Source organism: Bos grunniens, chromosome 13, assembly GCF_055505025.1.
Source record: "Bos grunniens cultivar Pamir isolate PY7600 chromosome 13, Bosgru_T2T1.0, whole genome shotgun sequence".
NCBI classification, from domain to species: domain Eukaryota; kingdom Metazoa; phylum Chordata; class Mammalia; order Artiodactyla; family Bovidae; genus Bos; species Bos grunniens.
This window is the reverse complement of record NC_141177.1, coordinates 21589206-21607976: the sequence shown is the minus strand read 5'-3', so window position 1 is coordinate 21607976 and position 18771 is coordinate 21589206. Positions and strand designations below refer to the sequence as shown.

The following is an 18771-nucleotide window of genomic DNA, read 5'->3' as shown; positions in this document are numbered from 1 at the left end:
GGGTGCAGAGTCGGCATTTGCAGGTTCTCCACAGGTGAAAGTCCTACGAGTCAAGCACTGTTTAAGCAAGTGACAGGATCTCACTGTGACCCATCAGCTGTGCTTCTTCTTTGGGTCTGCCCATTTAGGGGGGCCCTTCTGAGCAGGAAGAAGCCTGAGTATGTCCATGAGAAAAGCAAGCCATAAAGAGGGATGAGGACTCAGAGAGAGAATGAGCAGATCCCTGTTTTAATCCCTCCCTGTCCCACAGCCTGGTCTAAAAGATTAAAAAAGTAAATGTGCCTAGCCCCAAAGTGGAAACCACCCAAATGGCTGCCAACGGATGAACGGAAATCAACAATGTGGTCTATTTATACAATGGAATAGCATGCAGCCATTAAAAGGAATGAGGTTTTGACACATGCTGCCACATGGATGAGCCTTGGAAACAACATGCTAAGTGAAATAAGCCAGACACAGAAGGACAAATAATGTGATTCCACTTAAAAGAGGTACTTGGACAGTCAAATTTAGAAAGTGAAACAGTGGTTACCAGCGGCTGGGGGTGGGAGGAATTATTGCTTAACTGTTACAGAGTTTCTGTCTGGGGTGATGAAAAATTTTGGAAATAGGGGTAATGATTGCATAACATCATGAATGTACTTGATGTCACTGAACTATACACTTAAAATTATTAAAGTGGCACATTTCACATTTTGCCACAATTAAGAAAGTGAATGTCCAGAGCTTTTCAGAGTGGGCTTGTTTCCCTCTCCACTAAGGAAGATGGGAACCTAAGAAAGTTTCACACGTGGAATGTGCTCCTTTCCTGCCCCCAATCCTCGCCTGGCTCCCTGGTGCTGGCTGGGGAAAGGGCTCTCTCGTGACTTCCCTTCTAAGAGGCACATGTGCTGAGTCCCTTCGCCTCCTCTTTCTTCTTCCTTCTCCCCCTTTTCCCAAATTGGCTCTGGCCTTCCCCAGCCCAGGTCCTCCTAGAGCTGTTATCCCTCAGCATCCCTCACCTGGACCTTCTGGGCTGGTCCAAATCTCATTTTAAAATAAGCGAGTGTCCCCTGAACCACCTGGCAGGTTCCTGGTCTCTTCCTGTTTCTGTTTTCTTATCTTGGATTACAGTTCCACGGCCACTGTCTTGTCCTCTCTACTAAGAAGAGCTCCTGGAGACCAGCTATGCTGTCTTATTCATCTTTGTGGCCCAAGAACAATCTTGGACAAGGTCCTTCACTGTGTCTACTGAATCAAGTTGGCATAATAAGATTGCCATCAACAGCACCAGAGGTCACTGAGGCTTCCTCTGTGCTTCTAAGGTGTCCCAGCGCTGTGCTGCGCACTGCGCCTGCTTTGTGTCATTTAACTCTTGGGCTAAATCTGTGAGGTGTACTGATATTATACTGTTATTACTCTCAAGTAACAGGAGAAAAGGGCTTCCCTGGTTGCTTAGATGGTAAAGAATCCACCTGCCAAGCAGGAGACTTGAGTTCGATCCCTGGGTCGGGAAGATGGAAATGGAGGAGGAAATGGCAACCCACTCCAATATTCTTGCCTGGGAAATACCAAGGACAGAGGACCCAGCGGGCTACAGTCCTTGAGGTTGGGACGCGACTGAGCAACTAAACAACAGGAGGAGGAAAAAGGAGCCCAGAGAGGTGAAGTGATTAGCTCCAAGTTACACAAGGAGCCCGGAGAGGTGAAGTGACTAGCTCCAAGTTACACAGCCTGTAGGCAGAACTGGGACTGTCACTCCAGGGTCTTTGGTGGGTGGGCTGGAATCTTGGCTGAGAGCAGTGCTGCTCCACACCGCCTCCTGAAACGAGCAGGAGGGCCAGTACTCTAGGGGACCCCCGGCTCTCTGGGCAGGGACTACCCTGCAGGCCCCACATCTAGGGGGTGGGGGAGGGAAGTCTGCCCTTCCTCCCCCAACCTCCAAGACCCAGGGAAAACTCTGGGCCAGGGGAGAGCTGCAGAGGAGAGGGAGGCAGAGGTTAATGGAGACAAATAAGAGCCTCCATCACGCGGGTTTAAACAATGGAGTGCTGCGCCGCTTCACACACTGCTGCGAGAACCATTAAAACCATTAGCGGGACATTAGTGCTGCTCCAAGAATTGAAGCGAGGGAGGCGGGAAGCGAAGGAAGGTGCTGACAGGCTTCCCACTCTGAAAGGAGCAAGGAGTTGGGGAGGGAGGGTGGCCAGGGGTTGCCCTGGGGAAGTTGCTAAGCCTCCCGGGGGGGGGGGTCCCAGTCTCTGCTTCTATAAAATGAAAGTGTGTGTCGGGGAAGGAGCACATGATTTGTCTTTCTCCTTGGGATCTGGATCTGATTTCTACAATGGGGTCTTGATTCAAACACTGTGATCTCAGGAAAGATCAGGTTCATATCCCCTATAACATGGATATCAAATTCTATATGTACCCCAGCAGGTAATTGGGCATTCACAAGGCAGGGGGAGACCTCCACCCCACCCAGGCCCCCTACCAAACCCCTCCTTCCCACATTTCCTTAAGCTTCATCTATGTCAGGCGGCTCCCAGTTCCCAAGCCAAACAAAGCTCTCTGCCTGCTCTGCCAGCATCTCTGCCAAGGACGTTTTTTCTCTCCACTAGCCCCGCCAGCGACCCGGAGCTCAGGGCCCAGGTGACCCACCACCTCGGATTCTAAGGAGAACACCCTCACCCAAGAAGTCCATGGAGAAGCAGGGCACGTGGCTGTGGCAGGGGCACAGGTTTGGATGGAAAAGATCTGAGTTGCAGTTCATGTTAGCGGTTGTGTGACCTTGAGCAAATACGGAAACTTCTTGAGCCTCAGCTACGAAACCAGCAAGATGAGGATGATAACGTGACCCTGTTGAGCTGGGAGGGTGAGGGGCGATGTTTGTAAAGGGCTGGACACAGAACAGGTGCCTGAAACGGCATCCACTCTGCTTCCCTGTCCCACCTCTAAGCGCTTCTACAGACCCCAGAATGTTGATTTTGATTTTCCTCGTCTCTTTCACTGGACTGTGAGAGGCAGCAGGGCAGAGAGACTGTTCACCATGGTCTCCTTAGCACCTGCCAGCTCAGGTGCATGATGAATGGATGGATAGACGGATGGGGGGGATACGAGTGAGGAATGAGTGAGTGACAAGAGAATTATAAGATCAGCTTATCTGGTAGGTGGAAACATCAAGGGTTGGAGAGTAAAGAGACTGAATAATACAGGAAAGCAAAGCGGGTTGTAAAATGGTACGCACAGGATAATTCCGTTTTCTATTCAGTAGTCTGGAAGGTTGAACACCAAAATATTCAGTGATCCAGGTGGTGGGAGGATGGTGATTTTTATCACCATGCTTTTGTTTTTTGGTGACGGAGGCCAGATGTATTTGTGTAATTTTTTTTTCAGTATGAAAAATAGAATAAAATGAGACAGAAAACAAAACCAGTGTCTACATGAAGAGATCCTAACACTGCCCTTCATCTTGCACACAGCGCTGAAAGGGAATTTGAAAGGTCAGCGGCTGGGGGTGCGCTTGCTGGCCACCTCTGGCCTTATGAGTGTGGCCTGCAGCCCTCCCTGGGATCCCACCTCTGGCCTTATGAGTGTGGCCTGCATCCTCCCTGGGACCCCATCTTTGGCCTTATGAGTGTGGCCTGCAGCCCTCCTGGGACCCCATCTCTGGCCTTATGAGTGTGGCCTGCAGCCTCCCTGGGACCCTTATGAGTGTGGCCTGCACCCTCCCTGGGACCCCATCTCTGGCCTTATGAGTGTGGCCTGCAGCCCTCCCTGGGACCCTTATGAGTGTGGCCGGGACCCTTATGAGTGTGGCCTGCACCCTCCCTGGGACCCCATCTTATCAGAAGAATGCTTTGGAACATTCTTCATGACAGTCCACATCTCATGAGATCTTCACACCCAGCCCCCTACAAGAAAACACATTCGTCATCGGTAAAACTAAATGTGGTTTCAGTTGTATATCTTCATGATGCTTTCCCAAATAAGGGGGAAAAAAACCTGACTTTATCGGGTGCCCCTTGCCTATTTTCAGCTCTTTGTGGCCACCGAAATGACAGCTTGTGGGGGATCTTGTGTCTTAGGATGGAGGTCCCGGGAGGGTGGACCTAAATGTCCCACATGTTGAGATGCCATAATAAATATTCACTGCATTGGATCAGATGTCAATATTCTGTTTGGTTCCTGTGAACATTATTATTGGAATTCCCAGGTGACGCTAGTGGTAAAGAACGCCCCTGCCAATGCAGGAGACGTAAGAGACATGGGTTTGATCTTTAGGTTGGGATGATCCCCTGGAGGAGGCAATGGCAACCCGCTCTATTATTCTTGCTTGGAGAATCCTATGGACAGAGGAGCCTCGCAGGCTACAGCCCATGGGGTGGCAAAGAGTTGGACATGACTGAAGTGACTTCAGCACGTACGCATGAACATTATTATTAGATTTTCACATTACCTAATATCCTCTGCAGAGAAAGACCCATTTCTCAGCACATTAATCCAACACAACTGGACAAAGGTAACACGATTCCGTCCACTTCACAAACAAACCCCACCACCTGTTCATTGTCTGCTCAAAGCTGAGGGAGGGGAAAATGTCCTCCTCGCCTTACTGTTGTAGTGTCTCCTGGATACCTAATGCTGGGAAAAAAACGAATTCTTAGGTTCTTCTCACTCAGAGATTTTAGATGTAGAGCTTTGTTCAGCATTCATAAAATATCATTCATCCCAGCTGCTGTTATTTACAATTGGGTTTATCTTCCATTCCAGCCTTCATGAATGATGTGCAGACACTACAGGTGTCTTCTGTTGGCAGACCGTTCGGGGTCAGAGGGATGCTGCAGCGAATGAAACGACTCCCAAAGCCTTGTCTCGGGACATGGTGTTTGACGGCAGCAGAGTCAGACCCATGCTGCATTGGGACGGGGAGCCATTCACCTACTCAAAGGGGAGCCCTGCTCTGACATCACTACAGGAAGTGCTAAACGCCTAGTCATGTCCGACTCTTTGCAAACCCACGGGCTGTAGCCTGCTAGGCTCCTCTGTCCATGGGGTTCTCCAGGCAAGAATACTGGAGTGGGTTGCCATTCCCTTCTCCAGGGGATCTTCCCGACTCAAGGATCAAACCTGGGTCTCCTGCATTGCAGGCAGATTCCTTACGGTCTGAGTCGTCTAAGCCATTAGGGAAGCTACATTTGCGCTACAGGAAAGAAGCTACCAATTCAAGTAAGTGTATTTTTAGTTTTCAACTCAAGCTGAAAAATCAAAGACACCTGGGTCCTTGGCCCTTCCTTGCTGCTGCAGATAAATAACCTGGCGAGCAGTGTGACTTCTTGTTTTACCACGTGCCTGGCTATTGAGCCAGGATCACAGTGCTGGTTGAAAGGCTGAGGCCTTGAGCACTCACTGCGGTGCGTGCAGGGCGGGAGGCTGACAGCTGGAGGGCCCCAAGTGGAAGGGCCTCCTCACACACACTGCCTCTCCTGCCAGGCGTGTGCAAGGAGGGTCTGCATTTTTACCTTCTACCACACACTGGAGAAGGTCGGGGACATTCAGAGGGCCCCAGTTTGGGAAACCAGGGACGGAGGTGAAGAACAGTCAACTCCACTGTCAACTCAAGCCACCTCAATCTCAGCTTCAGCCCCACCCCCCTGGGGACAAACACCTCCCACACTCCCTCTCTATCAGAGTAGCCTGAACCTCACCAGGGCGACTTATCCATGAACTTCCGTTCATTCACAGATGACCATCAAGCGCTTACATGCTGGACTTCCTTGGTGGACCAGTGGTTAAGAATCCACCTGTCATATATTCAGAGAAAAACACGGCCCGAAAAGATCCATGCACCCCAGTGTTCACTGCAGCGCTGTTTACAACAGCCAAGACATGGAAGCAACCTAAATGTCCATCAACAGAGGAGTGGATAAAGAAGATGTACATGTGCACAATGGAATATTACTCAGCCATTAAAAAGAACGAGACAAGGCCATTTGCGGCAACATGAATGGACCTAGAGAATGTCAAAATGAGTGAAGCAAGCCAGACGGCGAAGGAGAAACATCACACGACGTCCCTTAGATGTGGAATCGAAAATGATATAAACAAACTTACTTACAAAACAGAAAGAGACTCACAGACTTAGGAAACGAACTCACGGTTGCTGGGGGTGGCGGGTCGGAAGGGATGGTTAGGAACTTGGGAATGTTCTGTACACACTGCCTGCTATATTTAAAATGGACAACAAAGACCTACTGTACAGCACAGGGAATTCTGCTCAGTGTTATGTGCCAGCCTGGATGGGAGTGGGGTTTGGGGGCGAGTGGATACATATGTATGGCTGAGCCCTTCTGCTGTTCACCTGAAACTATCACATTGTTAATCAGCTATACCCCAATACAAAATGTTCTTAGTGTTAAAAAAAAATAATAATTAAATTAAAAAAAAAAAAAAAGACTCTGCCTGCCAATGCAGGGGACACAGGTTTCATCCCTGGTTGAGAAGATTCCACAAGCCTGTGTGCCCCAACTACTGAGCCCGTGCTCTGCAGCAAGAGAAGCCACCACAATAAGAAGCCTACATGCCACAACTAGAGAAAGCCCATGTGGAGCAACGAAGACCTAGAGCAGCCAGAAATAAATAAATGAAAAGTGTTAAAAGTGTTTACATGCCCAATGCTGTGTTTCTCCCAGTTTTCTTTAGTTTCAGAACTGCTCACACTCTCTGCACCAGCCATACCAGCCTCTCAAATTGTCCTCCCTCAAGCCACAGGGCCTTTGCACAAGCTGTTTCCTCAGACTGGTGCTCTCTACCCTGAAGATCTAACTCAGCTCAAGCCTCCTCAAGCCTCCTCTTCTGAGGCAAACCTTCCTGACGCCTGCGTTGGTCCCCCCATCGTGCCCATCTAACTACTCATGGCACCACGTGCCTCCTGCCTGGCACTTGTCACAGCTGTACCCATGATGGCTGGTTAATCTCTCCCCCAACTCTGCTGCCTGCTATGACCTTAGCACTTGTGTATGACTTTTTCATTAGTGTCTGTCTCCCCTCAGATCATAAGAAGAGCTGGGAATGGTGCTGTCTTTGGTCATCCCTAGGGCCTGGCTCTTGGACTAGGGCTCCATAAATATTTGTTAAATGACTGAATCCTTGTCAATGCACCTAACCAGCTTCCCTGGTGGCTCAGACAGTAATGAATCTGCCTTCAATGCAGTAGACCCAGGTTTGATCCCTGGGTTGGGAAGATCCCCTGGAGAAGGGAATGGCAACCCACTCCAGTATTCTTGCCTGGAGAATCCCATGGATGGAGGAACCTGGCAGGCTACGGTTCATGGGGTCACAAAGAGTTGGACATGACTGAGCAACTAACACACACACACACACACACACACCCCAGTCTTAATTCCTCTTGGGTTCATGCATGTTAAGTCACTTTAGTCATGTCCAACTCTTTGTGGACCCGCCAGGCTCCTCTTCTCTATGACGGTCGCATCCCTAAGAAACTTCAAAAACAGCGGGGATAATGGTGTCGGTTTTCCACTCAAAACCGCAAAGTTGTTTTGTGCAGAAAATGCCAGTTATAAGGGTGTTGCTCTAACAGAAGCAACAGTTATAAAATCTAAGCACCACTACATGGGGTGAAGCACAAAGGCACTCAAACAGCCAGACAGCAGGAGTTCAGCCCCACGGCTTTTCTTTTCCCCACAAAACGGCGCTTGAGCCCAGTTCACCACCAGAACCGGCAGTGGTCAGTGCACCACACTGGGATCCCTCATGAACGGATCTTGGTATGTTTCCTTCGGTTATACAAACTCCTGCTGTCTCTGGGGCACTAAGGGGTTCCCCAGGTGGTGCTAGTGGTACTGAACCTGCCTCCCAGTGCTGGAGAGGTAAGAGGCGCGGGTTCCATCCCTGGGTCGGGATGAAAAGACGGGAGAGAGGCAAACAACTCCACCACCCAGAGCCCAGCTTACTTCATCCGCCCTCTTGAGGCTGTGGGGACGGGAGGGCCACCACACCTCCTCCTCAGGGCAATGCAGAACTCAAGCCAAATGGCTCAGATCCTCAGACCCCAGCCCCAGATGCTACCTGAGCACCTCCAGCTACATCCCCTCAGAGCTGACAGCAGAGCTGTCACCCTCCTCGGCGGACACACACCCAGGTTGTCAAGGAGACCAGCCACATCCTGGATGGAATGCACCCAGGGCTGGAAGTCAGACTTCCAACGGAGGAGAGAACAACCCATTTCCCTAGTCGCGCCTCAAAGATACGGCAGGTTCAAACGTCACAGCTAATGAGAAAGCTTGAAGCAGGAGGTGAGACACTCTGACTCTGGGTTGGAGCAGTGGTCGGGGAGAGGGGTGGCACTCACCCAGTCTTTCTCTGAAAGACAGTCAGGCTACGCGCCTTGCAAAGGGCTAGAAGGTGGGCTGTGGAGGGAGGTGGGCAGGAGCGGTTTTCTTTTCACAGCCTGTTTCCATGGTGCCTGACAGCCCTGGGCAATCCACAGCTGGGGAGTCCTGGGCAGCCCGGGGAGGCGGGGGGTGCGGGCAGGGCCTTATCTCACGCTGGGCCACCTTCCCCGGCTCACCCTCCAGGCCCGCCGGGTCCCCAAGAGTGACAGAGGCTACAGGCAGGCGTGGCCTCCCTCTTGCCTCCCCAGGGCAAGGAGACGAGTGGCGCAGTAGAGGGCAGAGCAGGGCAAGGGCAAGCCGAGAGCCAAGGCCAGCAGCTCTCACCCCTCCCACTTCCACCCCCTTACCCCTGCCCTTGAGGAAGGCTTCCCCGAAGACCTGGCAGGGCGGTCTACTCAGCAGACCTTCTCACTAGGAACACGTTCCTTCCCTCCTCTCAGCCAGGACTGCCCGGCCCAGATAAGCAGATAAGGGCCTCTTTGGTTTCCAGTGTGTTTACACAGGCTGTGGCCCCACATCTCGGAAAGGCTCAACCACATCCAGGCAAGTTAGGACGCCTCCGGTGGGGCGAGGGGGACGGATGCCTTACCTGCTCCTGGGAATTCATCACGCGCAACTTCATCTGTTTCAGGTACGTGGAGGTGAGGGGCATGTTGTAATCGATGATCCCGGAGACCAGAGGAGACGGAGGCTCGTTTTCTGGTGGATAGAAGAAAAGGAAGTCCCTTTCAGCCTGTGTGGGGGGCCACCAGCAACATGGCACCCATGGGGGGAACCCAACACGGGGCCCGGGGAGGAGGCCAGGCGGGCAGGCGGTCTCTGACTCATGGAGCACCCACAGTATCTGGCCCGTGGATGTGGACTGCATGGTGCTGAGAGTGTTTCTCAACTAAGTAACCGTGTTTAGTAAGAGAGGTCACAGTTGAAAATTGGGGATTTCTGGCTTCTTTGAAAAATGGAAGGTCTGGCTACACAGGGCCCTCACTCTCACATGGCAAACACCCACTGCTGCTGAGCCTCTCCTTTTACACAGGGCTCAAGGGCTCTGTTCTGCTGCAGTGTCCACCTGTTCCTATTGCCCTGCACACTTGCACTCAACGATGATGCTTGCCAGGCCCTTGAAGTCAAATATGTAAGTTTCCTACGCTGGTCACATGCCACACTGCCCCACGCTGACCCTCACCCCCCACAGCATCCTCCCTAAAGCCGCCATGGACCACCTGGCTCACGGGTCTGGGCCAGGCCTCCAGTCCACCCAAATTCTAGTTCCTCTTTAATCACATGGAGAGGAGCATTGTTCCTCCCTTTTATTGCTTTCTTGTCCTGAAGATCAAAGTAACGCATATTCCTTTTGTAGAGCATTTGCAAAGTGTGGAAAGATGTAAAGAAGAAAAAAAAAGTCCATAATTGCACCAAGCAGCTTGGCATATGCTTCTGTTTATTTTTTCCTCTGTGATTTCTTTTTTACATACTTGATATCATAATGCATACCGAGAATAACAGTCTGCTTTGAAACCTTTTTTTTTTGCTTAACATTTTGTCATAGGCATTTCCCCTACCATCAAAAATCTTGTTTTGCTTTGCAAATATAATTTTTATATCCCTGTATTATTTTATCATATGTTCTGTTAGTTACTCCCTTATGAGTGGCTACTTAGGCTATCTGCTATCAGGGGCTACTTATAAACACTGCTGGGAACATCTCTGTACGTGAATACTGGTCTGTATTTGCGATCATTTCCTTTTTAGACCAGATTCCAAAACATGGAATTCATGGGTCAAATGGTAGGAATATTTAACAACTTTTTTGTTTTTCCTTAACCTCACCCAGAGGCATGTGGCATCTTAGTTAGAACAAGGGATCTTAGTTAGAACAAGTTACTTATAGGACAAGGGTCAAACCCACGTCTCCTGCACTGGAAGCGCAGAGTCTTAACCACTGGCAAGTCCCTACTCAATGACTCTTGAAAATGTCTGGTCACGCTGCCTTCTGCAAAGGCTCCTGCAGTGGGCCCAGCTTGCCACTTTGCTGTGCATCTTAGGTACCTCTGTGGGTGCCATTTAGGAGCGACTGCAATGGCGCAGGAGTTAAGTCAACTAGACCGGAAGCATGATTCAAGGGAAGCCCATTGCCACTCTTTCCAGTCCAGCCTCCCCTTCAGATGTCTGCTGCTGTGACCAAGCTGGAAACCCTGAAGCCACCTGCTGGGACCCGTCACACAAAGCAGGGCCTCATTTTGTCATTTAGTCATTTGACCTGGCTTCACCCTCTGTCTGGGGAGTCATCATGTTTACCTGTTTTCTGGCTGCCTCCTCCCCCAGCCTCCAAGGGCACCGGGCTTTGACCCAAGTCCTGCTTGGCACCTAGTTCTATCTGTGGGCTGGGGTTGGAGTGGCGTGAGAAGTAGGGGCGACTTTCCGACGAGCTGAAGCCTGCCTGCCGCCACTGGCAACACGCCCAGAAGGACGGGCTGGAGGGAAGTCGGTGACCGGTGGGTTGGAGGAAGGCAGGGATCTGCTGAAGCTGCCACTCAGAGCCAGAGCCTAGGCCAGCAGGCCCCCACAACCTTGAAAACACTGCTGAGTGAAAGAAGCCAGACGCCACGGGACAAACACTGGGGGATTCCATGTGGATGCAGCAGCTGGAACAGGCATGTTCACACAGACAGAAAGTAGAAGAGGGGCTACCAGGGCCAGGGCATCTGGGGATGGGAAGTTACTGCTTCATGGGGCTGCAGGTTCTGTTTGGCAGGACGAAGAGTTTTGGAAAATAGATGGTGGTGATGACTGCTGGGCAGTGAGTATAACTATAATGCCACTGAGTTGTACACTTAAAATGTATTAAAATTGCAAGTTTTGCGTTATGTTTCACCACAATAAAGAAAAATGGCTCCCGCAAACAAGAGAGCAAAACTAGCCAGGGGGCACCAGGGCCGTTCCTACTTGGCGAGGATAGAACAGCCCCGCAGAGAACAGGGTCCACGCATCTTGAGGTGGTGCCCCTCTGGTGACTGTACTGCTTGAATAACATTTTCTATCAAGTTTTTTAAAAACACATAGCTTCGTTTTGCTATTTTTTTTCCTTAAGGAAAAAAAAAAAAGTGGACGCGCTGTGCGGCTTGTGGAAGGAGTTTAGTTCCCAGACCAGGGATCGAACCCGGTCCCCTGCAGTGGAAGCGCTGAGTCCTAACCGCTGGACCAGCAAAGGAAGCCGTTGTTGAGTTTTTGAAAGCCATGTGGTCATATGCAGAAATATTCGTTCTTCCAGGACTCACTAACAGGGAGTCTTAGGAACTGGCTTGAAAAATGGGCCAAACTTTTCCTTCTATTAAGGGAGCCTCTCCTGGTTCTGTGGCAGAGGGCTTTTCTGACACAGCGCACACTGGCCCCACCGGCACAGACACCCAATGCTGTGGGGAAACTAGAATTCGTTTTTGTGATTGTGGGTTCTCTTCTTCTTGCTGCCCCACCATCTACCCAGACCTGACCTCTTCAACCCGGGGCAGGGGGCACGCTGGGACCTGCCCACCCCCTCACCCCCCCACCCCCACAACTCCACGAGGCCGGACGCACTGTGTGAGGCAGACCCCGCAGCCACACTGAGATGATGTCATTCGAAAGAGCCATGGTTCCTGTTTTGGAGTGAGCGTCTTCAGATGGAGAAGACGGCCGTTTGCGTTTTGTTTCCTCAGAGACAAAGCTGTCTGCTGAGAAGCTGCTGGACAACGTGGTACGTGAGAAGGGCCCCCCACCCTAAGGGTCCCCGGTCAGAGCCTCAGATGAAGACTTCATCAGGTGACGTGGAGACGTCCTCTGCGTTTCGTTGTCCTAGGAGGCCGGACACTGTATTCCTTTACCAATGGTCACCTGTGTCCTGCCTGAAATGCCGTGAATCCTTACAAAGAGGTAACTTAAGAAAAAAAACAAACAGGGCCTTCCCTGGCAGTCCAGTGGTTAAGACTCCACACTTCTACTGCAGCAGGTGAGGGTTCCATTCCTGGTCTGGGAACTAAGATCCTTTGCGCCTGGCGGCACAGTCAGGAAAAAAAAAAAAAGTAATATGAAAAATATAAAAATAAATAAATAAAAAGAAAAAATTTAAAGCCAAGGTTCAGCTTAGTTTAGGGCAGGGAAAAACCCACAATGGCTGGGAAGGTGCTCCTGGGAAGTGGGAGAAGGGGTCTTCCTTGGCCTGTTCCCTCTGCAGCACATCCACAGTTCAGAAACTGCTTCTGGTGCCCAGAGGTGAGCCAGGAGAGCTCAGGAAGAGGAGGTTGAATGCCCTTGTCGGCTGCGGGGAGGGGACAGGGGGGTGGAGTGGAGCGGGACACCCTGGGCACACAGACGAATCCATCAGAGATCCGTGTGCCGTGAAATGCTTGCGTCCGCAGATCCAGAAGTGAGGGCTCTGTCAGGGAGACAGGACCTTGGCAGGCGGGAGACATTCCCGGGGAGGGAACGCGCCAGGGAGCTGGCTGTGGGAGGTCAGGGCTCGGGCCACACCGCAGCCAAGAGACAGGCAGGCAGGTTTTTGGCAGCAAGGGAGCTGCATGGTTCTGGGAGTGATAAGCACCACACACATAGACTTATAAGAAGGAGCTAAGGAACAGGGCCAGTGGGGGCTCCCTAGAGTCACGTGCTCACGTAGGGAGGTAGGGGATGAGCGAAGATGAACCCACGAATGAGGAAGAAGCAGCTTCCCCGGGTTCTGCTGGATGGGCCAGGTCCCTGCCGTGGTCAATAAACACAGGGGCCATGCCTGAGCCACTGCAAGGAACCTGAGACCACCAGTGAGTTCAGAGCTAGTAAGGGTCACGGAGCTGAAATAACCCCTTAGGTGGCTGGTGAGAGAGGCAGAGGAATCACCCGAAGAAATGTTTCAACACCTTTTTTGCCAAGGAAACCTGAAACCAGCCCCAGCACTAGACCCAGCTTTACAGGCTGTTGAAGAGTCCATGACGCAGAGGCTCTCCCCAGGCCAAGCCGAGCGCTGACCGCAGCCGGGCCTCAGTGACCAGGCCAATCCACACAAACTCCAGCTGAGGAGGTGGCCCAGATCGTCCAGGTGGAGCACAGGGTGGCAAATTCTCTTGAGTTTCCACCCACGGGAATGGAGGAACTCCTCAATCCAGAGACACCCAGAGAGTTTCTGGGTACCAGGGCAAGAGCTCTCAGGGTCAGGGCTGGGTGGGTGAAGGATGTGTGCGCAATAAAGGCCTGGTGCAGAGGAAACGTGGGACTGGCCAACCGGCCACGGGGTTCAGATTTGGAACTAGAGATCCCAGGCCTGGGGTTGGCTTAGAAGGTGATGAAAAAAAAAAACCCCTCTCTTCCAGGGAAGCGAATCAATAGGTCAGCAAGTCTTCAAGGAGCACCGAAGGGTGCGCATTCATGGCGGGGATGGTGGGGGGAAGAGCACAGGGCCGGCCCCTGGGCCCAGCAGGGCGGGACTGATGGCCAGTCCATTAGCGCTCCAAGGAGGAAGAGCTCCAGGGCTGCTGGCGTAGGTCCAGGCAGCTTTGTGGAGTGGGTATTTCAACAGGAATTCTGTTCAGTCACTGGGACGACAGCTACTGAGCCCTGCCAGGGCTCCATGCAGACCCTCCTGCGTGAGGCTCCCAAGGACTCCCCAGTTTACAGATGAGGCAACCTCCCCAGATTACACAGCGGGTGAGCGTGAGAAGGGACAGAGGGCAGGCCAGCGCAGGAGAGGCTGCAGGGGCAGAGGAACGAACCGGAATGGGGTCACGTGGGGCAGGACAGGAAGTGGGGGGCTCTGGAGCGGCCAGGCAGGGAGGGGGTTGAAAACCACTGCAGGGACGCCACCACCTGAGTGGACGGCTCTGGCTGAGGAGGGACCCTTTGGGGGGTAACCGGCGCTGCCCGCTGCTAACTCCTTGTCTGCCACGTAAACAGCATTTTGTCACATCAAAGAAAATTGAGATGTGCCCTCTCCCAAAGCCCCTCTCCACAGCGGCCCAGGGCTGGGACCAGGGCACACCCAGCTCTCATCTTTGCCTCCTCTCCGCCCAGACTCGCTCAGGGGCCGGTGGAGCTGGGAGGCCCTGGAATTTCCCATCCTTGGACTTCCTGATCCTTGCAGCCTCCTTTGTTTGTGCTCCTGGCGCTGGGGGAGGGCATGGGGCTGTCCAGCATACTCTCCCACCACCACCTCCGCCCCCTTCTTGCCCCCTCCCGGGACAAACCACCACTGAGCAGGGGAGGCTGCTCTGCTTCCTTTCTTTCTTTCTAACACGAGGCCAGGAAGCAAGGCACCCTCCCAGCCGCCCCTCGAGAACTCTCCATCCTGCTCTGTGGCCCCCTCCCGCCCCACCTTCCTGGGACAGGAACCTGGGGCCTGCCTCTGGGGCCAGGCGCAGGCTCTGATTTCCCGGAGGGCAGGCGAAGGAGGAGGGAAGGCTGGCAGAGCAGAGCAGAGCAGGGGTGCCTGTGAAAGGGCAGTCGGTGCAGCTGACCACATCCAGAGAGGCCAGCCTGGTGGGCAGAGACAGCGTCTCCACGCTCTCAGCTGGGGCAGGAGATGGGAGGACCTGCCAGCTGACGACAGGGGTCCAGGCACAAATGCCTCTGACCATTGAGAAGACAGCAGAGTCTTTCAGCCTCTAAGGCTCTCCACTAGCAGCCTCCAGAAACCCTTCAGGCCAGCGGCCACGCTGTAGGTGCTTGCTTGGGAGGGTGGCCGTGTGTCTCTTCGTGGGACACCTGGAAGCTGGCAGCCTTGCATTTGGCTGGGACAACAATACTGGGTGGAGTGGGGGACAAGCTGATGTTTCCCAGGCACCCGTCACACCAACTGCCCTACAGACGGGCTCGTTTAATTCAACTTCATCCTCCTGAAAACCCCAAGAGAGAAATGTTGCTCCCATTTGCTGATGGGAAGGTAAGTTCTCCTGCTTTCTGGGGGACCTTGGACAAGTCACATCACCGCACCACCTCTGCGCCTCCTCTCCTCAGCTGTGAACCAGGTCAGACACCTCCCAGGATCGCAGCAGCTGTCATGAGCAGCTGATGTCCAGAGAGGTTCTCTAACCTGCTGAGGGACACACAGCAGGGAGCAGGGCAGCACACCCAGGTCTGCCTGACCCCAAGCCCACCTTCTGAGACACTGAGGCCACGCCGCCTCTGGCTCCCTTGAGATCTCCTCCTCTCCCTGCCTGTGGGCAGCTCCACTCCTGGGGACAGGGAAGTGGCATTCGGCCTGAGGACAGGCGAGGATGGGCAGGGCACAGACTTACTCTGCCCTGCCGTCTTCCTGCTGGAGCCCCTGGACACGGAGGCTCCCGCACAGAATCCACGAAGCTGGACATGAGGACCGTCCTCCACACCAGCGGGGAGAGGAGAACACAACAGACGGAGCCTGCAGACACCCCAGAGCAGTCCACAAACACAGCCCTTCCTGCCTGCCTCTGTTCCCCCAGGTTCAGTGTCTGACTTCGCCAGTTGCTATGGAAACGATAAGGGCAGCACAGGAGGGGACAGGCGCATGGGTGGGCAGGGACGATGCAGCTACCACCAGGCCTGTGCCCCTGGGACGAGGACCCGGGCAGGGTGGGGAGGACAGCAGGGAAAGTCCCCTAGCCCAGCGGCAGGTGCTAAGGGGGCTGTCTTCGCACAGGGGTTGCAGCTGCCGAGCCAGGGCCAGGCCCTGTGGGGCAGGGGCCCTCCCTCAGGCCTCAGGCGTTATCACAGTAACTGCCACAGCCTGGGTTCCCTCGTCCTGTGCGGCAGCCCTGCCCTAGGTACAGGGTTTAACTCTCAAATTTCATCAGGACCCTGCCCCTCTCTCCCGCTACCAGGTAGGTGCCATTATTAACTCCATTTCACACATGAGGAAACTTAGGCTCAGAGAGGTGAAGTCACTGGTTCAGGACACACGGTTACTGAGCGGCAGAGCTCAGATTTGAACGCACTCAGTGCGGTCCTGGCGCGCCTGGCTCTTAAACCAGGAACCCAGCACTTACGAGGGATGAACTACGTTAACTCCTGTCCCTCATACATCAGCAGCTATCTGATGAACTCAGTGAAGTGGCCATGGCCTAATGGCCCCCAAGGACAGGAAAGCCTCTGGGTTTGTGAAGTGGCTGCTGTCCAAAGTCGCATCAGGGCCCGACTACCAGCCAGGAAAATGACTCTGATGCTGGGAAAGATCGAAGGCAAGAGGAGAAGGGGACAACAGAGGATGAGATGGTTGGATGGCATCACGGACTCAATGGACATGAGTTTGAGCAAATTCTGGGAGATAGTGAAGGACAGGGAAGCCTGGTGTGCTGCACTCCATGGGGTTGCAAAGAGTCAGACACGACTGAGCGGCTGAACTACCAGCCAGGAAGAAAACCCCACTGGCGTCTACATTCCAATGCCCTGCGGTCGCTGGGCGGTGCTGTTGGTTTTCACTACATTTGGTGGACGCCACTGGGGCACCGCCTGAGGAAGTGGCTCACCCTTCTGTTCCCATCCTCAGGCAAACACCCCAACACCCACCGACTTCAGCACCCTTTGCAGGCCTGATGCCTAGCAGCCCTGATAAGCCGCCCATCTGGGCACCATTCCTCAGGCTTGAGTTACGGTCACACCAGCCAAATGTAATGGCCCTTCTTGCTGTGCCAAAGCCACCTTCGAACAGATGGCCCAGACTTACTGGAGGGAGGCCTCTGGGACGTTCAGGGTGAAGCTTTGGGGGGACTGAGGTGGGGGTCCTTGCAGGGAAGAGCTAGAGAGCATGGATGTCTGTCTAAGGGACCAGCTTGGACTGATCACACATGCTCTGGGCATCTTCTCTTTTTTCCCTATTTTTTGGCTTCACTGTGTGGCATGCGGGATCTTAGTTCCCTGACTAAGGATCGAACTTGTGCCCCGTGCCGTGCAAGTGCAGTGTCTTACCATGGAACCACCAAGAAAGTCCCTCTGGGCATTTTCAATTCTAACCAATCCCCACAGATCTGGGTGTGCACTGGGGGTAAAGGGCAGGGGACAAAGACTTAGGGAAGCCTACTACTAACGGCAGGAAGGCGGCTGTAGGGTAGAAAGGCGCATGCAGCGAGGGCTGTGCTCCTGTCCCTAGCGAGGGCACAGTCAGGTCAGTGAGACCAGATCCACGTGGATACTGCCGGGGGTGGGGGGGAGGACCTGGGTGGCGAGGACTGCAGAGTTTAGGAAATGGGGTGAGGTGGCCATTTCCGTCTGCAACCTCGGTGGGAGAAGAGAGTGTTGAAGGGCAGTAGGAATGTACTGTTGGTTTTTAAGTGAAACTTGACATTAAAAAAAACAACCATAACAAACCAAACCTAAAATGAGGCTCTCTGGGCAGCTCCATGGACCCATGCTGGCCCCTGGGAATTATGACAGCTGCTGGTCATGCACTTTTCTGTCCCTGCCAGCAAAGGGCAGGCCCTGCTGGGGAAGAGCCCCTCCCCTGCACAGCCTCCCCCAGGCCTCCAGCCCGTCCACCTGCTCCCCTACCTTTGGGCTCCAGGCCGTTGGAATTAAAGTGCATCCTCTTCTGACACTCCGTGCAGCTCATCAGGAACCGGGTCACGGCTTCCCGTGGAAGGAAGGCGTAGGTCTCCGCGATCTGGGGGAGAGAGGAGGCTGGCTGTTACACGGATCCGTGCGGAGGCAGCTTGCTCACCGGGTCACCAAGGGATCTGCTTTGGTGGCAGGCACTTGGCCCTTGCCAGGAAGGGCAGGGATTTGAGGAGCAAGAGGCAGATGTCTTAAGAGTCTCAGCCATAGAAATGAGTCAGTACTTTCGCAGAATACCAGTAGTTTTAAAATTTTAAATGAAGGAAGCTTAAAAATTATAAAAGCAAAACACTGAAACATCATCTAGTCTATAACCTGTGTTCTCATAAATTGGGAATATTCCTCTCAGGTCATTTCATCACTGCTACTGAAGAATGAGTTGAGAAACACTGCTCCAGGGAGAAGGCAATGGCACCCCACTCCAGTACTCTTGCCTGGAAAATCCCATGGACAGAGGAGCCTGGTGAGCTGCAGTCCATGGGGTCGCTGGGGGTCGGACACGACTGAGCGACTTCACTTTCACTTTTCACTTTCATGCATTGGAGAAGGAAATGGCAACCCACTCCAGTATTCTTGCCTGGAGAATCCCAGGGATGGGGGAGCCTGGTGGGCTGCCATCTATGGGGTCGCGCAGAGTCGGACACGACTGAAGCGACTTAGCAGCAGCAGCAGCAGCAGCTCCAGGGTAGGAGGAAACAACTCCCACTTTCAGAGAAGGATAAAGTGAGCCCCACTTATAAATCTACCGGCTGCGGGCCTATAAACAGAGCCCCACGTTCTACAGGCTATTCCTTGACCTAGTCACAGACCCAAGACAGCTGTGAAATGCCTCAAATTG

At 53.1% G+C, this 18771-nt stretch overlaps 1 protein-coding gene and 1 long non-coding RNA gene across 4 annotated transcripts in view; one reads left to right on the top strand and one right to left on the bottom strand.

The window, feature by feature from the left end:
* The window catches only part of NOL4L (nucleolar protein 4 like), a 127453-nt gene that overhangs the window by 52435 nt on the left and 56247 nt on the right, over positions 1-18771 (bottom strand). For both annotated transcript variants that reach the window (XM_086332422.1, XM_086332423.1), the window contains exons 3-4: positions 17871-17982; positions 8980-9089 (exon numbers count right to left, since the gene is read on the bottom strand). In XM_086332422.1, coding sequence (XP_086188548.1) covers positions 8980-9089; positions 17871-17982 — 222 coding nt within the window. The remainder of the gene's footprint in view (positions 1-8979; positions 9090-17870; positions 17983-18771) is intronic.
* Positions 8174-11277, top strand: LOC147360415 (uncharacterized). 2 transcript variants are annotated; one of them, XR_015139142.1, is made up of 3 exons: positions 8174-8291; positions 8831-8933; positions 9022-10105. It is a non-coding gene; the product is annotated as an uncharacterized LOC147360415 (long non-coding RNA). The 2 variants fall into 2 exon arrangements; XR_015139141.1 differs by lacking the exon at positions 8174-8291 and having other exon boundaries at positions 8659-8933; positions 9022-11277.